This window comes from Carlito syrichta, unplaced genomic scaffold (assembly GCF_000164805.1).
Source record: "Carlito syrichta isolate Samal-C Ts95f unplaced genomic scaffold, Tarsius_syrichta-2.0.1 Scaffold301609, whole genome shotgun sequence".
NCBI classification, from domain to species: Eukaryota; Metazoa; Chordata; class Mammalia; order Primates; family Tarsiidae; genus Carlito; species Carlito syrichta.
The window spans coordinates 253,257-274,925 of NW_007245705.1; the positions used below are offsets into that span (position 1 = coordinate 253,257).

Genomic DNA, 21,669 nt, shown 5'->3' on the forward strand with positions numbered 1-21,669 from the left:
TTGTGTTTGTTTTCATATAGTTGCCTAAGTAAATGTGGTATGTAGTTGTGATGATGTATCCAGGGTTGTTCAATGCTCAGGATAAATAGCATATCTTATTGGTCATTTTGGGGAATATTTTTATTAATACAAATATTACAGGCTATCAATGCAGATATTATAGGATATTATATATTCATTTTAAAAATAAAAGCAAAGCATTCAAAGAAAGGGATCTAAGATCTCCAGGGAAAAGGAAGTTGTATTTTTTAGGGTAGGCTAAGCTACGGTAACAAGAGATCCAGTGATAAAGAATATAAAATAATACAGAAGTTTCTCCCAAACAGTGGGTCCGAGGTTAGCATCATAGATTAGCAAGCTTCAATGCACACAATTATTCAGGGACTTGCATTGAGGATGACTCTGCTATTTTCAACTGTGGCTTCTAAGTGACTCTAGTTATTGCCATTCTGATGTGCAGAAAGACTGCATGGAAGTGCACATATGCAAGGTTTTATGGGCTGGGCTAGCAGTGGCTCCTGTGTCTTCTCATATCCAACAGTGTGGAGACCTAGTTACATCTAGATACAAGAGCAGCCTAGAAATGTCATCCCTGGCTGGGAAGCCATATTCCAGCTACAACTGTATCAACATGGAAGCAGATAAAGGTGGCCAGTAGTAGCTTGAGCCACAGCCCCCTTCTCTTGCTACTAAGTATATATGCACAATCTTCTTCCCTCACATAGAACATACTGCATCCCTCCTCATCCAGTTACTGACACAGCTCAAAATCCAGGATCTCTTTTAAGGTTCATGCGTTTGAATGCGGCTTCTAATAGTCTGCCAATCTCTAAACTGATAGGCAAATTATTTGCTCTCACTCTTGCCCCACCTGTTTATAATGTTGTAGGGGGACAAGATAGCCAAATAGAAACTGCTATCTGGACAATGGAATAAAGGGAGACATTCAGAGCAATTGTGAAACTGTCCCTGAGGGTGGAGAAGTTCTTTGATTAGACCCTGATTTGATCTGTGGCAACGGACTCCCTTATTCTTTGACCTCAATGGTTTCCCCTCTGAAAAGTTACTCCTCATTCATTTTTCTCCCCCATGGCTACATCTGAAGTAGAGGCTGGGTGTCCATGGGAGTTGTGAAGACAGTTCACTTCCTGCTGCTATGACCTTGGTGCCCATCATTTTAAGATCAAGTTCATATTTCTTTGACAGTACAATTCTCTCAAAAACTCCAGACTTTTAATCTGTATGCTTCCCATTCTGTCTGCCAGGAACCACAACAGAGCTCCTTCAGACCCCTGCCTCTCTTTAAGGGAGGCTATCTTGTGGCCAGCTGAAAAGACTGCACTCTGGGAATGCTGTACCCAGATCATCGCAGCAAAACTGCGTCTCTGTTTGGCTTAACAATTGGCAGAGAATTCTTACTGGGCTTCTCCTCCACCTCCCGCACCTCAAAAATAATTTTGAACCCTAGTTGCTATTCAGTTTGGAAGCCATTGACTTTTTAGCTCCTGTGAGGTTCTGAGTATCCGAACGTTTTTATTCCTTTCGTCTCTGCTTGGAAACTGGTAAGATTTTTTGATACCTTGCTAAAAGCATCAAGGAACAGTCAATTCATTTAACATTCTGTTTTTTCCCAAGTGCTACCCCTAGAGCTTAGCAGGTGACAAAATGTTGCCTGAAATATATTCCCCATCTGCTTGTCATGTTAATGGCAAGCCAGTGTTATACATTTTCAGTTTTTGTTATGGCAAAAACCTCAGGATATCAATTTCTGTCTTAGGAATATAGGTGGTAAACAGTGTGCGCAGGGACTCTGAACAACTTCTGACAAAGACTCCTTGACTACATTTTAGACAGGCTCCTCTGAGCCCACCTTTTGAGTAGGCCTCATCCTTAGGCCCATCTTTGGCCTGCCTAGTCCAGTTTTGGCAAGAATCAGTTTGGAGAGGGTCTCCCACCCTCAATAATAGCTGATCGAATTCCTCATCCTCCACCCTCACTACCCGATCGCTCTGGCCTGCCTTCATCAGTGATCATTAGCAAGAATCACCCTACCCTTGAAGCCTTTGCTCAGTAATTTTCCACCCATTAATACCCTCAGCACTCTGCTCACTGAGTATAAATTTTCAGCTGTCTCTGTGTATTTTTCCTTATTGTGATAGCCTTAACATCTACAGCCCTGAACGAAATCTTCCTTACCATTTTATCAAGTGTCAGAATGCCATTTTCTTTACGACTTCCTAGCTTTCCCTGCTAGCGGTATCGTGTTTGGCAGGGAAAATCACCGCATTCCTTCGGGGCTGAAGGTGGCCTCCTCAGATTCCGTTGAAGTCTTAACAGTGTGATGCGGTAAGGCAGTGGGGCCATTAGAGATAATAAGGTAATAAGGGTGAAGCCCTCATGAATGGGATTAGTGCCCTTATAAAAAGAGACCCCAGAGAGCTTTTTCTTCCTGCCATGAAAGGACACAGCAAAAATCAGCAGTCTGCATCCCAGAGAGGGACTTCACCAGAACCCAACCATGCTGGCACCCTGATCTCAGACTTCAGCCTCCAGCACTGGCAAAAAATGCATGTCTATTGTTGGTAAGCCACACAGTCTCATATTTTTGTTATAGCAGCTCAAACAGACTAAGATGCCCCTTTCCCTCGGGGTTCCCCAATAGGAATTCCCTCCATGTTACCATGACCATTCCATCCACAATTTGTTCTCTTGATATTCCCTTTCGACTCTGCTTGTAGCAAGCACCTTACTACAGGTCACAATTCCTTATTTGGAACCCATAGAGCCGCATGTGTCAGGATTTGGTGTTTTTCAGATTTTATACACTGTTATGACTCATATATCAATGTGGTTTGGGGCAGCACCCATAATCAAGTACATTAACATTTCTGCAACAAAATATGAGAAAGTAGCCTGAATGAAGTCTCTCTTTATAAAACACTGTCAGGGAGGTCAAGCTTGACTGCCAAGTGAGTTTTGGTGCCAAACTGATGAAAAACATGTTTTGCTTTTCAGAGGTTTTTTTTGAATTTTGGAATTGTATCTTAGCAACAAAATCTCTTGTAGAAAAGTATCCAACGTGTAAGCGTTTAGTTCCAACCAGTTGATAACATCACATCTCTATTCCTGTTACTCTTCCCTGTAATCTAGTTCCTTTTAAATTATAGAATCTAAAATTAATTTCATGGTCCAAAGCAAAGCAATATTGATCTTAATTCTTTAGATGGTAAAGGCATTCTTCACATTATGCAATAATTTTGATTATCCCTATCTTAATGCTCTCCGGCAGTTGCCATCAGGTACTTCTCCAATACGACATAACCAAAATTACCAGAAAACTCCAGAGGTTGCTTGAGTTGTTAAGACCACTTGTAAATCATGAAAGAACAGAGATCGTGATTACATAGAAGGTTGTTTAAAAATTGAAATAACTTGATTGCCTCTTACTCTATCTGGAAAACCAGCCACAGTTTATTTTACTGAAATTACAGAAAATTGGTGTTTAAAATACATATTTATTATAAGGAGGACTTTATGTCAGCCTCAGGCCCTAATTTACCTAATAATAGAGAGGGGTGCTGAGAGATTACAGAAGCTTAAGTGGTACATTCACTGTTATCATTTGTATAATGCATCTTGTTTTAAGTGTTATACATTACACATAGCTTTATCAAGTGCTTGGTCTAAGTTATTAAAACTTGAATATAACCCCGAATTTTATAGAAAATATGTATTCATTTAGCACAAAATCTGTGATAAGGTACTATGTTAGGTGTTAAAAGATTATTTTCCAGTTATTCTGTTGCCTGTCTTCCCTAAAATGACCCTGCCCTTCCAGCTTTTGGATGTTTAGAGGTAAACGCCAACTGTATTTACAAATGCATTTGCTCTCCCATCAGCCTGCTTTGTAAGGCCTTTCAGATTAGGGATCATTTAATTTCCTACCTCATAGCTTTTGTACTAGGGAAATGCATGCGAGCATGATTGAAATTTATGCAGAAATGCCGTTATGTTTCATAACTCATTTATATAAAAGTTGTAAATAGTTATCTTACTTTAACCATTTGGCATTTTATATCTAAATCCTCCTAAAGCCAAAACATATCGCAACAACTGAAAAGGGAACCAGGGGCCAGGTTCGGTGGCTCAGCTGCCTGTAATCCCAGCACTTTGGGAGGCCGAGGTGAGTGGATTACCTGAGCCTGTAGGTTCGAGACCATCCTGGGCAACTTGGAGAGACCTCATCTCTACAATAAATAAAAAATTAGCTGGGCATGGTAGCGCGTGCCTGAAGTTCCGGCTACTTGGAAGGCTGAGGAAGGATCCCCGGAGCCCAGCAGGTTGAGGCTGAGGTGGTCATGAGCATGCCACTGTACTCCAGCCTGGGCAATGGAGTGAGACTCCAACTCAAAACAAAACAAAACAAAACAAAAACTGTTCATAGATGCCTAGAGTGTAATAGGTTTATGTTTTAGCTATTCTGAGCTATTTCCACTGATTACAAAATCATTTGGGAATAGAATTCTGTATTGTTTAGGTACACTAAATTCATTGCCAGTGGTTCATTTTAACATGTAAGCAGTTCTATCCTGTCTCCGCCAAATGTGGACTGACAGTTCAGAAGGACTATTAGCTTTAGTAACATTTTCCTAGAGAAATGATCAGTGGAACTGAGGCTATTTGGAAAAAATATTCAAGAAAAAATATTCAAGGAAAGGGAAGCTATGTTAGCCTGGTCAAGTTAATCCTCTTAAAAGGCCAACTAAAAGAAAAGCAAAATACACTTTTTTCTCCTTTATTAAAGAAAAGGATAAAATTTAAGTCATTTTAAACAATAAAGTCAGATTAGGGAGTAAAAGGAAAAAGCCATTTGATTCTTGAAAGACTCCACCTTTCGTCTCCTGGATACATGGAGTGCAGTTATTCATTAGAGCTTAAGGTTTGAATAAACCTACCAGCCCTAGTATATTCACAGAGGAGTATGTGCACAGGAATTAGTAGTGACTTGGCAACATTGACTGCTCAAATTTTACTACTGTAAGCCCATGGAGTTTAACCAAACATCAAAATTAAAATGAATCTGCAACCAAGAAAGTAAAAAAAACTTTAATCAATCTTCAGAAAAGGTCTTCACATACAAGATATTATCAGGCAAGAAAGTTTTTCATTAAGTTAAAAGATTAATCTTCTGAAATAGCGGTTTACCTTCAGAAATATTCTCACCTAGAACTATTCAATATGGCTAATACATTTCGACATCCCAAATGCAAAGCGAGAGAGAGTCTTTGCCAGATGTAAGTTCAGCTAGTATTAAATAAATTCAAAGTATAGTAACTCTGTATTAAGATTTTCTACTACCAATTTATGAAAATTCAGAACATAGCAATGGAGTAAAGCACTTATTTTCATTTTCAAGTCATTCTTTGAAATAAGGAGTGAATGATATTACTGGCCAAGTTTGGCTTCCTTTAGTGTAAAAGCAGAAGCTAGAGGCTTCTCTTCCTTATATGTAAGTTCTGTGCGCACCTACTAGGAAAGATCTGTATGGGAATCCGGTTTGGGGCTTGCTAAGGGTGGGGGGTGTTTAGTCCATGAAGGGTTCCAAGAACCTTACCCACCTAGCCTAAAGTTCTCTAGATATTTAGGATTCAAGTAGTATTGTGGTCTCGAAGATTCAGATCAGCTTTGAAAAGATCTAAACCTGTTACACAAACAAAACAGTGTTCATAAATAAAACATTTTAAATGAACAACATAGCTCCATTGTAATGTAGCCCTGTGACTTTTGGTAACTGCTTTAAAAAAAGGACCAGTGGCAACAGTTACTCCGATCCACCTCCGAGGCAGCTCGGAAGCTAGATGAAATAACAGACTTACGGTAGGTTTGAACTTTTCAGGAAACAAACAAACAAAAACTGAATAAAAATATAAAGCGTGATGACTGTCATCAGCCATTAGAATTTAAGAGAACAACTGATCATAGCTATAATTTGATACAAACTAGATAAACGTGGGTCACATGCAACACTTTCAATTGTTGATAGAATTAAACAACCTTGCAGAAACTTTATTGCATTAAGCTCTGTGCAACAGAACACATGTTCATTTTTTTTTACAGAACTACCAGTTACATTGTAGGATATTCATTGAAGAGGAAATTCTACTATTTTGTTCTTTACAAACCAAAGTATCTTCAAGCTGCTAAAACTGTGTAATGACTAATGATATTAATCTCTTAAATCTGATCTGTAACGTGCCACTTTTATTCTAGATCCAATGACCAGGTAATTTCAAAGTGACATTCCCCCCCCCCCCAAAGAAAGACTAAAATAAATGGTTGAAGGAATAACGTTGCTAGCAGTTAGAACCAAGCTGTGCAGTTGACCCAAGTCTAGTTTGGCCCGTTGATTTTAGGTTGCCAGATCTCTCTCAGGAACTTAAGACACTTGGCTATGGTTTAGTCCTTCCGGACTCTTCTCTTGCGCACTGACTTTGTTGGTCCGTCTCCAGATCCTGTGCTCTCATCTGCTTCTTTCATCTAGAAAAAAGAAGTAGGAAAATGTCTATTTTAGTACTAACATGTATCTAGTACCAGATACCAGTAGACAATATATTTCTTACTTTCTAAAACACATGTTTTATCAGTCAAATGCTATGATGAAGCATGCAAAGTAATTATAATTATTCTCAGGGTTACACAAATATTGACTCACTGTGGCTCACTGACAAATATACAAAAAAGAATGCAGAAACTTCATTGCATTTAAGATGGAATGAAAGACTTTTTAAGGTATACAAAATGTTCTGTGATGCAAAAAGGTAAATAAAATACATATTCAAGTATATGACCTCAAGTGTTATTAAGAAAGTCACAGCTTAAACAATGATTGTTTAAAATTCTGCTCTAGAAGACATAATCTTCATCTGGCTTTCCCTAAAGATATTCATACTAGGCAGGGATCCCCAAAGTCCATCCCTTTAAAAACTCACAGGGCAGTAAGACCAGTCACCAGGTATGTGTACTAAATAAACTTTCGGAAACACCTAAACAACAATAACCACTAATTAGAAGATTTCTTCAATTAGACACAATACAATATTTATTTCATGTAGCAGGCCAGGCAGAACTGAACTTGCACCCCACTCAAGGAGTTAAAAGGTTATATGTTAGGCTGGTGACTCTGGGGTGAGACTATGCAGCTTGCAGGGCCAGCAAAGCAGAAACACAAAAACCTTTGGCTTATGGTGGTTTAAATTTAAAAAAAGAAAAAAAGGGAAGAGCACTATGACTCTGAATTATACTCAGAATGATTTCTGATTCAATAATAACTGACTTTAAAAAGGTATCACGGAACATTCTATTTCAGGATACAAAAAGGGGCAGACAGCAGATAATTGGGGGGGGGAGGGGAAAGAAACCCTAACTCGTTAAAGTTTTCAGAAAAATGCCAGAGGGTGTTCAACTACCCAATGAATGAACCATTTCAAAATGTGACAGTAAAATATTGAGACAATAAGAACGTTTTTACAACAGTTATAAAAAATTGTAATAATAATGATGACCTTTTAAATATTCATGATTTATTACACATTTCAGTAGAATATTTTAATGATAAAATCCTAATTTTTACAGATGCATTCTATCTTTATATTTTGTAAATCACAGGCTTACTCTATACTGTTTTATTTGGCTTAAGACAATCTGAATTACAGTATTTCTTGACTTTGAGGCTATGTTTTGAAAGCAATATAGAGTTCTTATTAAAGCTGGGAGAAATAGAGCAAAAATTCTTTCATAAACCAGATTGCTGCTTTTATTGAAATAACTTGGTGTGAGTAACACATATAGACAGTAGTTTTTGTTTCCTCTCAAAGTGTTGCTCACCTCATCCTCTGATCCAGACTTATTTGATTTATCACCTTCTGCTTGTGCTTCCAAGATTTCGATTTCTTCTTCACTCTTTTCCTCAGGTTCACCTTCCTCTTCTAGAATACAGATTTTATTGAAAACAAAGACTTAAAGATTTCGAATTTTGCTACTGAAAAGTATTAAGCACAATGAAGGGGATTTATTTAAATTCCAATATTTAAAAGCAATCCTTTTCATTCATAATTTTTTAAACTGTAAGTACTCATTATTTTGTCATATTTCATACATATATCACGTTTGAGTTAAAGGACAAGTTTAAAGCGTTCTTAAGGATTCAGTCTGCATGTAATATAAAAACCAAAAAATAATAATCTTTCCCGTGTTCGTGTCTTGGGTAATGCTCCTTTAAACTTTTCATGACCTTTTATTCTTCAATATGCTATTTATGTGTGTTCTCTGTGGACACTGTCGTGCATCGTTTGAGTTTTTGACTTTCCTTTGGATTCCATTGAGCCAAACCTCCAATCTCGTCACCATCATTACCAAAAGATATTAAGCATGTCCTAGGAGCTATATGAAGTTAAAAACTCCTGCCCCGCCAAGAATAGGGTTTGGGGAAAGGGAAGTTGAAAATTCACCAACTCTACTTCTCCTATGTATTGCCACATCCAAAATGCGGGACTACATGGGTATGTGCAAGTACTGCTATAAAAAGACCCTTCTGATACTTAAATATTCCATTATGAACTCTATGTAAATGCCCTCTAAATCGGGTTGACCCAGACATCAATTAACAAAACACTCAGAAGTTACAAAAATAAGGCTCTGAGAACTCACAGCCTAAAGAATTTGTTGTTTTAGATACCTTGATACATACAGATGCACACATTGTATATGCTTATGTGTGTGTGTATATGTGTGGGTATGTTATATACGAGTATGTGCACTCTTTTTCAAAAAACATACATACACACATATTTGTGTTTTTAAGTCATCTACCATTAAGTTGAAAATAGTGCTTCCAGACATAGTTTAAGTTGTAAAGGGCTCAATCTGGAATTTGGCTTGGGGATACCTGGAAAATCAATAGTTTTTTTTCTACTTCAGTGTGTATAAAAAGTTCTCAGTGGAGAGCCACACACAAGTGGTTCAGTTCTAGAACCTTGATTCAAGAGTTCAAGAGAATAGGGTGGGAAGGGGATATAGCTTCAGTAATCTTTTCAAGAAATTAATCAACATTCATTTCATATAACTATCTGATAAGTACTAGTCACTGGGAGATCTGGTGTTGATTTTGTTGCTGCAATCACCTGCCTTGTATCGATTCCTCTTCTACAGAGGCCATGATCTGTACCTTTCGTCTCACTGTCTACATTCTCGGGCCAAGAAAAGTCCTTGCAAAAAGTTATGGCCTATGGGATTCATGACTGCTAGGCTCTGAACAACTGAACATTATTTCAATCTCTTTCTTCCTAGAAGACAGAAACTACAAGCACATGGCTGCTCAGAGGACTATTACTCCTCCTGGCCACAGTCATGTGTTCTTCAGGATTCAGATGTATAAATTTGATAATGTAAAACAAATGCTAACAGCTAGTTATTTTGAGATAATATACAGTTTTTATGAGCTTTACCCACGGTCCCCATTATAAATCACTATCAATGTCTTACCTTTTTCAAGAATTTCACCATCACTTTGCTTTTTTTCCTCTTCCAAGTCTGTTGGTTTTTCCAGAACTGATTTTTCTTCCTTTACTTCTTGCTCTAGTGCTCCCTTTGATTGTGGTTTACATAAATCACTTTTTTTATACTCTGAATCTTCATATTTTTTCTGTGGTAGTTTGACATAAGCTACTTTTACTAAGAGCAAAGCACTATTTTTTGTAAAGTTTTGTTTTTTTTCTTTTTGCCACAATTGATAACATGCACCATGAATTACCAGTAAAAATGTGTAGGAAATTTAGTTTAGTACTTTTTTTTTTTGAGTGGGAATCTCACTCTGTCACCCAGGCTGGAGTACAGTGGCATGGCCACAGCTCACCACAGCCTCAATCTCCTGGGCTCAGGTGATCCTTCTGCCTCAGCCTCATGAGTAACTAGGACCACAGGCACATGCCACCAAGCCTGGCTAATTTTCTTATTTTTATTTTCATAGAAATGAGATCTCGCTTTGTTGTCCAGGCTGGTCTTGAACTCCTGGACTCAAGCAATCCTCCTTCCTCAGCCTTCCAAAATGCGGGACTACAGGTGTGAGCCACCACACCTGGCCAACGGATTACTTTTAAGAATCATTTACTCAATTTGTAGAACTCCTAAACACTAAGAAATGTGAAAGAAAAAAAAAAGTTCAAGAAAATTCATTTTCTTTACCTTTACTTTTCTTGGCCAGCAAAACAAAGTCATTAATGCTATTGGCACTCCTGCTGTCACAAGATAAACCAACCAAAGCCATGGACTCTCTTGTGCAGCTGCCATTAACTGTTTAAATGCACCAGGCTATAGAAGAAATAAACATAAAATGCAGTTCAATTTATCATAACACTATAAGAGGGAAGGGAAGGGGGATACATAACATCAGTAAGGGTACCACATCTCAAACCAGGTGAAGTGGGGACCAATGGAAGGCCCAAACTTTACCTGTATTATGACCACTTATGTACCTAATCCTGACTTGTACCCTACATATATTTTTTTTAATCAATATTTTTTATTATGATATTGTGGGGTACAGTTAAGGGTTAGGTATACAAATATGCTTCATTCAGGCACCCTTGTTGATAAGAGGTGTCTCCCCATCCCCAGACAGATATTTACTGTATCCTACATCTTTAAAAAAAAATGAAAAAAAAAAGCAATCACATTTTACAAACCCTTGTTAGAAAACATAGCCTAAAAAATCATATTTTACTCAGATATCTTATATTAGAGTGACGAACTAGTAAGCAAACAATGTTTCATTTTCCCAGTTTATATTTATAAAGTATAATTAGCATGTATCACTGAGACTTTGTAGTCGAATGTATAGGTATGTTACTACAAAAGTGTAAACTTCTACCAGCAAGAATAATAACAATTTTCTTTTTTAGTAAATCTTTTTCCTTTTTTTTTACATTGTAAAGATGCATTTTCTGTTTCATTTAGAAGTATACAGCTCTCTGATAATTCATTTTGTACTTTTAAAGAACTTATTAAAAATCATACCTCAGAATTACTGTTTTCTTTCTTTTTTATATAAACTAATTTCATACACAAAACTCTCAGTAAGGCTATTGTTTCTCTTATTAAAGTAAAATCCAAAACCATCAAATGAGGTTCAGAACAAAAATGTCTCTCTAACTACTCTTGTGATGGTTTTTGCTAGTATTCAAAGAAACCAAATGTAAGGTAAGACTTTTTCTTTCTTATAGCAACTGATTTTAAAGATACATTCTCCAAGGTGCATTGTCTTGAAATATTTAGCTTAAACTTTTCTAAATAGTGTTAAGATTTGGGGGAAAAAAAAACCTGGAACACAATTTAATGATGTTAAATTTAAGAATTCTTTGCACTCCTTTAAGTGAAAAGTAGTCTAAATGACTAAAGAACAATGTTTACTGTTATCACTAGGTCTTGAATTGGCAGGTGACAAAGATATTAAGTAGTCTCATTTCTTTTTCTTTTTTTGAATTGGAGTCTCATGCTGTTACCCAGGCTGGAGGGCAGCGGCACACTCACGGCCACCCCAGCATCGACCTGCTGGGCTGCAGTAATCCTTCTGCCTCAGCCTTCCAAGTAACTGGAACTACAGGCACGCGCTACCACGCCCAGATAGTTTTTGATTTATTGTAGAGCCGAGGTCTCGCCAAGTTGTCCGGGCTGGTTTCAAACCAGCGGGCTCAGGCAATCTACTCTCCACGGCCTCCCAGATTGCGGGAATGACAGGCTGAGCCACCAAGCCCGGCCTGTAGTCTCATTAATATAAACAGCAAATATGCATTAAATCCCATTAAGGCTATTATAATTTAATGAATCCAATGAAGACTTACATAAGCATAGATAGTTCATTATATAATTATAATGAAGTTGTATCATAACATAAAGCTAAACATTCTGTCTACATAAACTTATTCAAACACATTTCCTTGGCATTTGGTAATTAGGGCATTTATTTGCCTTTAAAAGGGCCATTTGAAGAACCTGTAACCATAACCAAGACCTACCACGACCAAGTCCTATTATGATGAAAGTCATATCACTGCCACTCTTGGTCAATACCATACCTCATTAGCGTCTGCTACCATTACTTTCCATCTCCAACCATCTGCAGCCCAGCGGTCTGCTATTTCCTTCTCTGAACAGATAATAAAATTATCAAAGTAGATATCAGAGGTCATAGTCCAAAGCTCTAAGCCAAGAGCACGGAAAGAAGTCAGAAGAAATGGATGATCATCTTCAAAATAATCTGGATTAGGAATTTTTCGAGGACTCCAGATTCCCTGGAAGGAAAACATAATTGAAGATATTTTCAAATAAAATAATTCATTATACATGCTGCTCAAGAAGAAGCTACTGTTTAATGAAATTAGCAATGCTATTCAGAGAAAAAGAAAACTTGCCCTGTTAGTAAACCACCTTCCCCCCCCCCCCGAAGATTATAAAAAGAATGTTTTACTTTAAAAGTAGGAGTTAGCTGGCATCTGTTTTCTTTGACTTAAGATTACAAATCAAACTTCTAAAAGTTTACATAATAATAATGACAATTAGATATGTAAACATAAAACAGCAAAACATGTTTAGCCTTCCTAGGGAATTGCAACAAGAGGTTATTGACCTGGTAGCTAGGGTTGTCAATCAGTGGAGGTCTCCACACTCCTTTGTATTTTGGGTTATCAATCATGGGGCGTTTCCACTCGCCACAGCCAATCCGACACGCTGGATTAGGAATCTGAGGCGCCTCCCACTCTCCATCCATGTCTTCGTTCCTTAGGAGAGCAGAACACAGCAAATACTGAAATCTCAAGTCTCCGGTCAGTCACATTCACTGGAACACAAATGCAAATAAGGAACACTTGGGATGGGCATGTGAAGGCGAGGGATGCCTACCAGTCACTAGGTTTTTCAGCATGAGGATTTGGGATATACTTTGGCTCATCATCAAGCCAGCCATTAGGTTTAACAGCACTTGAATCTTCTATTTGGGCAGGCTCGCTTTCATCCCTGTGAATACAGCATTTTATGTTAGTTACTAATTATTCAAGAAGTTTAAAGTGTACATGTTACAACATTCAGAAGGTACCATAAAATTATTTCCTTCCTACCCTTCTGTCTTTGTGCCAACTATCTCCCGCCATCTCTCATCTACCTAAATCTTCTGCTAACTCACCAACTTTTTGTATATTATTCTCTATGTGTATTATTGTGCTCTATGCATCTGTGCACATATGTATATATTTTTATATAAATGATAGCATTCAATACGTAGTATGTTAGACCTTGCCCTTTTCACTTAAAAACTCGGTCACTCATCAACAAATATATATATTTTGGATGCCTGCCATATGTTAAGACTGTTCTAGAAGGGTAAGTACAGTAGAACAAGATATTTTGAGGGACTACATTCAAATAACTTTCATTACAGTACATTGTTACAGTTGCTCTATTTAAGTTATTGTTAATCTCTTACTGTGCCTAACATATATATTAAACTTTATCATAGGTAGGTACATATAGGATAAAACATAGTATTTATTGGGTTCATTACTATCCTTGGTTTCAGTAGGCCACTGGGGATCTTGAAATGTTCCCCCTGCAGATAAGTGGGGCTGCTGGATCTTGATTTATACCTCACATTATATAAAATAATTAACTTAGAATGCAGTTTTTGTGAAATTTGTCTAGAAAAAAAAATTGTGACTGCCATTCATGCAAAAATGAATTAGGTAAGACACAAAAAAGCATGAATTATCAAAGACAAATACCCACAAATTGGACTTTGTGCACATTTAAAACTCCTCTCTAAAGGGACTGGCAGTAGTGGGAATCTGCCGGGGTTGGGGGAGGGGGGAGGTGGGGAACGGCACACCTCATCAACAAGGGTGTACCTGCATAATGAACATTTGTATACCTAACCCTGAATTGTACCTCACATATTTAAAACTACAAATTAAAAACAAATTTCAAACCCTCATAGCTAAGTGGGATAGTTGACTCAAAATAAGATAAAATAAAATAAAATAAAACTCTCTATTAAAAATAATTAAGGCTGGGCACAGTGGCTTACGCCTATAATACCAATACTTGGGGAGGCGTGGGCAAGAGGACTGCCTGACCCCAGGGGTTGGAGACCAGTCTGGACAACTTGGCGAGGCCTCGACCCTACAATAAATAAATAAAAAAATTAGCTGGACATGATGGTGTGCACCTGTAGTTCTAGCTACCTGGAAGGCTAAGGTGGAAGGATCGCCTGAGCCCAGCAGGTTGAGTAGCCATGACTGGGTGATAGAGTGAGACTCTGACTCAAATAAATATATAAATAAATAAATGAACAAATAAACAAATACCTCAAACTGAGAGGAAATACTTGCATACTACATACCGACGTTGTCTAATGCGACATAACAAACTACTCTACAATTTAGGGGCTTAAAGTAACCACATCTATTACTGCATATTTCTGTAGGTCAGGAATCTGAGCGGAGCTTAGGTAAGGCCTCTGCATCAGGCTCTCTGACAGGCTGCAATCAAGTTGTTGGTCAGGACTGCAGTCCTCTCTGACTGAGTGGGCAGCTTCTGAAATGGCTGTCCAATGATTCCTGCCTCCTGGGAACTCAGACCCTTGTGTAATCCCCTCCTCTTGAGTGTGCACTGGGCCTAATAACTTGCTATTAATAAACAAAAATCAGTGATGGGATGTTACCTCCAAGATCATGTTATAAAGATGTGTATTAGCTTCCTGGGGCTACAATAACACATGACCACAAACGGAGTGGGTTCTAATGACAGAAAGGTATCAGAGTTGTGGAAGCTAGACGTCAAAAATGACAGTTGTTGGCAGGGCCACGCTCTTGATGAAGACTCGAGGGGAGGACCCTTCCTTCTTCCTAGCCTCTGATGGTTGCTGGCCATCCTTGGTACATCCTGGCATGGAGTTACATCCCTCCTCCCTCTGCCTCCTTTGTCCATAGCATATCCCTGTGTGTCTCTGCCCAAATTTCTCTCTTCTTATAAGAACACCAGTCACATGAGGATTGAGGGCCCACCCTGATCCATCGTGACCTCCTTGTAACTTGAATATATCTGCAAAGACCCTAGTTACAAATAAGGTCACAATCACAGGTCCCAGGTAGGCGCATATTGTGAGAGCCAGCATAGAGTACGACTTCCATTTTCTTCACATTCTCTCTCTTCCCTCTCCCTTGCTTCATCTACCGAAGAGAGCTTCCATGTTGTGAGCAACTCTGTAGAAAGAACCCTGCAAATTGGGAAAACTCTGTCTAACATCCAGCAAGGAACTGAGAAGCCCATGGTCCAATCTCAAAAATTCAGTCCCTTGAGGAATTGAATCCTGCCAACAAACACCTGCCTGAGATTAAAAGTGTGTTCACCCCCAGGTAAGCCTTAAGATGTTCCAGAGACAGAGGACCCAGCTAAGCTACACTCAGATTCCTGATTCAAAAAAACCATGAGATAATAAATGTCTTAAGGCATTAAGCTTTGGGGTAATTTGTACAGAACAATAGATAACTAAGACAAAATCTGTATCCAGAATACAAAGAACTTTCAGATATTTTATCAAAAACATGATATGCATAGAAAGATGCTCACTGTAATCAGTCATTAAGGAAATGCAAATTAAAACTATGATAAGATAGCACTACAAAGCTTTTAAGACAGCCAAAGGAAAACAAGCCAAAAGAGAATGAAACTAGATAATATCAAATGCTGTAAACAGAGGAATAGCTGTTAACGCTTATATAATGCTGCCAGGAACGCAAAACGGTACAGCTCTCTGGAAAAGTCTGACCGTTTCTCATAAAAGTGAACACACGCTTACCTACATTTACTTTCGCATAAAGTCCTGTCCACAAAAGTTTGTCACAGTTTCATTCATAATTTCCTCAAATTGGAAATCAAGATTTCCACCAACATGTGAAAAGGAGTACCCAGCAATAAACAAACTGGCTACGGATATGTGCAGCAACCCAGATAAATACCAAAATCATTATTCTAAGTGAAAGAAATCAGATGGGAAAGCTATAGATACCATATGATTCCATTTACTATGATATTACGGAAAAGGTAAAACTTTAGGGGCAGAAATCAGATCAGTAGTTTCCAGGGGTTACGGGTAGAAGGAGATAATTGATTACAATAGGGCATGACAGACTTTTTGGGGAGAAGGAAAATGTTCCATATCATGATTGTGATGATGGTTACCTCATTGCCTATGTCCACCAAAACTCACAAAATGTTGTATCTAAAGTGAATTTAATCGTATGAAAATTATACCTTAACAAATCCGACAGGAAAAAATGGAATAGGATCCCAGAAAATATGAAAAGGATAATTATTTGTTGATAATATTTGTTGGATTGCAAGGTTAGTCCAACATTAGAAAATCGGCCAATATAATTCACCATACTAAGAAAATAAAGGCAAAAACCCATAGTGTCATCTCAATAGAGGCACAAAAGTATTTTACAAACTTCAACACCCAATTATGAAAAAAAAACTAAGTGAGCGAAGAATGGAAGTTTTAAAATTATTATTACTATTATAATTATTATTATTATTACTCATACCCTCATGCAGTTCCCCCCCCAGCTGTACCAGGGCTGATATGTGTGACAAACAGAACACAGCTTGAGTGAGATTCGGTTAGAAAAGACACCTCAGCCTGTAATCCCACGCCTTTGGGAGGCTGAGGTGAGTGGATTGCCTGAGCCTGCGGGTCTGAGACCCGCCTGGGCAACTTGGCGAGACCTCATCTCTACAATAAATCAAAAAATCAGCCGGGCGTGGTAGCGCGCACCTGTAATTCCGGCTACTCGGAAGGCTGAGGCGGAAGGATCGCTGGAACCCAGCAGGTCGAGGCTGCAGTGGCCGGGAGCGGCCACTGCACTCCAGTCTGGGCGACAGAGTGAGACTCCAGCTCAAAGGAAAAAAAAAAAAAAAAAAAGAAAAGACACCATAACGTCTGCCCTTGTTTCCTCCTCTCTCTCCTCCTCCTGACTCACCCTCTGGGAGAAGCCATCTACCCTGTCACGAGTAGACCTATGAAAGACCCAAGTGGAGGAACTTCTTGACAATAGCCAATTGAGTGGGGTTGGAAGTGGCTCCTCCAGATGGTGTCAAATCATCAGACAACTGCAGCTTTGGCTGGCAGCTTGACTGTCACCTGGGGGGAGGGCCTGAACCATGAGTATGGAGCGAAGCCACTCCCAGTTCCTAACTCTCAGAAGCCATGAGCGATAATACAGGGGCGATGCCTTCAGCGACTCCATTTTTGTTACACAGCAACAGATCATTTCTACAGTGGGTTACATACAAAAAGACATCATCTACCTAACCATAACTGAAGGTTACTCGATGAGCAGAAAAAAGTAAGGCCCTCAGGAATTACGGTAACAAGATCTTTATGGAGATATTACAAAACATACCTGAAAGACAGATAATACCTCAGTAAACGGAGAGATATATAGGAATCTCTCACTATCTGAACAGGAGTTATGGGAACTTGGGAACTGAATACACTTCTTTTAAGAAAATATTTATAATTTCCTTAAACAGGGACACAACACAAATACTCAACTAGGGAAAATGCATAGTTAAGCACGCCGGTATGAGAGCATCCTACATAATTGTATAAGGTTGAGACATGGCAGTTTTAAGGCCAAGTCATCATCAATCAGCTTGAAAAAGACTGTAACTGGCCAGGTACAGTGGCTCACATCTGTATTCCTAGTGCGCTTTGGCAGGTGGAGGTGAGAGAATTGCCTGAGCCCACAGATTCGAGACCAGCCTGGGCAACTTGGCGATACCCTGGCTCTATTAAAAAAAAAAAAAAAATAGGCATGGTGGCACATACCTGTAGTTCTAGCTACTTGGAAGGCTGAAGTGGAAGGATCACCTGAGCCTAGCAGGTTGAAACTGCAGTGGCCATGAGCATGTCACTACACTTCAGCCTGGGCGACAGAGTGAGACTCCGACTCAAAACAAAAAAAGACTGCAACTATATAAAACATTTACACACTAGGAATTAAAATTAAAGTGTTGATGTTTTAGATTCAAAATATTTCCCCCACAGCATTGAAAACACAAAAAATAGACATAATTGAAAAATGCAACAAAGTTAAAATATTAATTAAAATAAGAATAATTAAAAGACAGGGAAGTACAAAATTCATTTTAGAAAATATTTCATTCCCAAAGCTCAAGATAAGTAGTACTAATGTTTAAAAGCATAAGTTTCATTGGTTGTAAACTTCACTTAGATGTTGTTTCATTATTTAATTATGACAAATAATGCTTTGTTACCAGATGCCTTGCTTACCAGTCTTCTGGTTTGACGGCAGAAGGATCAGGAATTTTTGCTCTTTCATCCCATTCATCAGGTTTTTTATCAGTGGGATCTTCAATTTCCTTGGGAGGATTGATGGGAGGAACCACATCCTCCAACAGGCTTCCTTTGTTGACGACTGTTTGGTCAACTAACACTTCAAATGTGTCATTTGGATTCATCACTAAAGACCAATTTGAATACACCATAGTTACCATTTTGGTAGACATTTTAGAGATAATCTTCTAAATAATGAAACTACCCTAAACTTCATGGATACTATTTTCTCCCAATCAGAAATAGAGGAATAACTAATGTATTAAATCAAAATATGCCTAAATCACTAGATATATTTTCTAAAACAAATACAAAATTTTGTTTTAAACCAATTTTTAAACAATGAAATGCTACACTACTTCTCAAATAAAAAATATCTAGTAGCTAGCTGTGTTTGGCATGCAAGACCAGTCATTTTCACTCTTTCTTTTTTTTTTTTTTTTTTGAGTTGAAGTCTCACTCTATCGCCCAGACTGGAGTGCAGTGGCCGCTCCCGGACACTGCAGCCTCAACCTGCTGGGCTCCGGCGATCCTTCCGCCTCAGCCTTCCAAGTAGCTGGAACTACAGGCATGCGCTATCACACCCGGCTAATTTTTTGATTTATTGTAGCGATGAAGTCTCACCAAGTTGCCCAGGTGGGTCTCGAACCTGCGGGCTCAAGCAATCCACTCACCTCAGCCTCCCAAGGCGCGGGATTACAGGCTGAGCCACCAAGCCCGGCATTTTCACTCTTTCATAGTTACAGAACACAATCTCCTTCAGCATTTAAACATTTCTGAAATAATCTGAAACTTAAAGAGTTGCAAGTGCAAATCAACAACCTCAATTTTTTTCCTGAACCACTTGTGAGGAAGTTACTGACCTCATACATATCACCCTGAATGTGTTAATGTCCATTTTCAACAAACAAGGACATTCTCTTACATAATCCTGATCGAGTCACCCAGATCAGGAAATCAACATTGATACATTACTGTCTTTCATGGAAATCTTTAAAGATAAGGTCCACTGGCATTTCAAATTCACTGACTCATATACTGTAGTGTAAAATATCTTAAGGGTAATTTAAGATATTCAAGCTCACACTTACTGCCCGTACGTTTCAAAATAAATTCTAGCCATCTAAAAAAAAATCCCCAAGCCAGAAAGGTCATAAAGGACTTCCTAATCCTTTGTAATGACAAAATAAAAGATCTCTCCTCATTGTGTAAATATGAGGGTTACTGGATTAAGTTTAGATCCTTGGAAAGAGTGATAAATGAAAATGGCTGCTTAACTCTTGCTTTCAGAAGGTGAAAGTAGTTAGCCGGGCGTGGTAGCGAGAGCCTGTAGTTCCAGCTACTTGGAAGGCTGAGGCGGAAGGATCACCAGAGCCCAGCAGGTTGAGGCTGCAGTAGCTGGGAGTGGCCACTGCACTCCAGTCTGAGTGACAGAGTGAGACTCCAACTCAAAACAACAACAACAACAACAACAACAACAACAACAACAACAACAACAAATATCAGGACTGTCCTGCCTTAAGTGGTTATGTGGGCTGCCACTTTCTGGAGATACAGCTCTGAAATAACAACAATCTCCAGAGGTTTGAGTCACAATAATGCCAAATTACTTCTATCAAAACCAAAAAATGCAATTTATATACAAACTCAAATAATGCAAACCCACATTTCCTTCTCTTTCCTCTACTATTTCTTCTTCTATTTCAGATAAGCTTATAAAGCTACATTACTAAAACAAAAGAAAAAATTTAAAATTGAAGAGCCTTGAACAGTAAGATCATAAATGCTGAAAAAAAAACTATACCTTTCCCAATTAAAAAAAAAATTCTTGAAAGATTTCTGAACAGATTTTGCAACTGAAATCTATTTTTAAAACTTCTGTTAAGGCTGGGCTCAGTGGCTCAGCCTGTAATCCCAGTACTTTGGAAGGCCGAGGTGAGTGAATTGCCTGAGCCACCAGGTTTAAGACCAACCCGGGAAACTTGGCGAGACCTCGTCTCTACAATAAATAAAAGATTAGCCAGGCGTGGTAGCATGCACCTGTAGTTCCGGCTCCTTGGACAACCGAGGCAGAAGGATTGCCGAAGCCCAGTAGGTTGATGCTGGAGTGGCTGTGAGTGTGGCACTGCACTCCAGCCTGAGCAACAGAGTGAGACTCCAACTCAAAAAAAAAAACAAAAAAAACAACAAAAAAAACCAAAACTTCAGTTAAAACAGAAAAGCATGTGACAAAAATAGGCATGTGTGGAAAAGCAGCTCTGTTCAAAATCTTTGGTCCCCCCAAATTTCCATTCAGAAAACTGAATTAAATATTTTAAGTGAATCTATAAAAAAACACCTTGGATTATATAAGCTTTGTAAAGGGTACTCTCAAGGGTCTTAAAACAACTATAGAATATTGTACAAAATACAATAGTATTACAGCAAGATTTCTTTTTTTTTTTTTTTTTTTTTGAGTTGGAGTCTCACTCAGTCACCCAGACTGGAGTGCAGTGGCCGCTCCCGGCCACCGCAGCCTCGACCTGCTGGGCTCCGGCGATCCTTTCGCCTCCGCCTTCCCAGTAGCCGGAATTACAGGCACGCGCTACCATGCCCGGCTGATTTTTGATTTATTGTAGAGATGAGGTCTCGCTGCCCAGGCGGGCCTCGAACCCGTGGGCTCAGGCGATCCACTCACCTCAGCCTCCCAAAGGCGTGGGATGACAGGCTGAGCCACCGAGCCCGGCTAGAAAGATTTCTTTTAAGAAAAAAAAAGTTACTCAATAACCCTAGCACAAGCATCCAAGTGTTTGTATATAAGCAAGTGCTTAAGAGTCAGACTTGAATTTCAACTTCAACTTAAACCAGTTGCTCTTGTTTCTTGGGGCAGGCTACTGCCCTGAGTGACGGCACAAGAGAGAGACCGCTGCTCACCTCCTGTGGTGGTTCCCGAGTGCCTGGCAGGATGGGTGGCATATGTGAAGTGATTAATGAAAGTTCGTCTTTTTCCCCGTCTTTTCCTTTTTGCTTATGTAATTTGCCTAGAGCTCATCATGCTATGACTACAATTTGAACTTTCCTTTCTATAACATTATTATTATTCATCTTTATCATCTTTAATACTATGGACATCACCCCCCCCCATTGCTAAACACTTTCATGGTTATCATCTTTGTATTGGACAAAAGTCTCCCTTACTTGTAACATTAAGGTTGCTTCAAATTTTC

General features: G+C 38.8%; 1 protein-coding gene across 1 annotated transcript in view; it reads right to left on the minus strand.

The window, feature by feature from the left end:
- Positions 1 to 5,090: 5,090 nt before the first annotated feature.
- CLGN (calmegin) overlaps positions 5,091 to 21,669 on the minus strand; it is a 32,506-nt gene continuing 15,927 nt past the window's right edge. The window contains exons 7-14 of the mRNA XM_008054903.1: positions 18,401 to 18,590; positions 12,952 to 13,065; positions 12,680 to 12,830; positions 12,129 to 12,344; positions 10,240 to 10,365; positions 9,541 to 9,700; positions 7,885 to 7,985; positions 5,091 to 6,537 (exon numbers count right to left, since the gene is read on the minus strand). Of these exons, the coding sequence (XP_008053094.1) occupies positions 6,457 to 6,537; positions 7,885 to 7,985; positions 9,541 to 9,700; positions 10,240 to 10,365; positions 12,129 to 12,344; positions 12,680 to 12,830; positions 12,952 to 13,065; positions 18,401 to 18,590 (1,139 nt within the window). The 3' untranslated portion in view covers positions 5,091 to 6,456. The remainder of the gene's footprint in view (positions 6,538 to 7,884; positions 7,986 to 9,540; positions 9,701 to 10,239; positions 10,366 to 12,128; positions 12,345 to 12,679; positions 12,831 to 12,951; positions 13,066 to 18,400; positions 18,591 to 21,669) is intronic.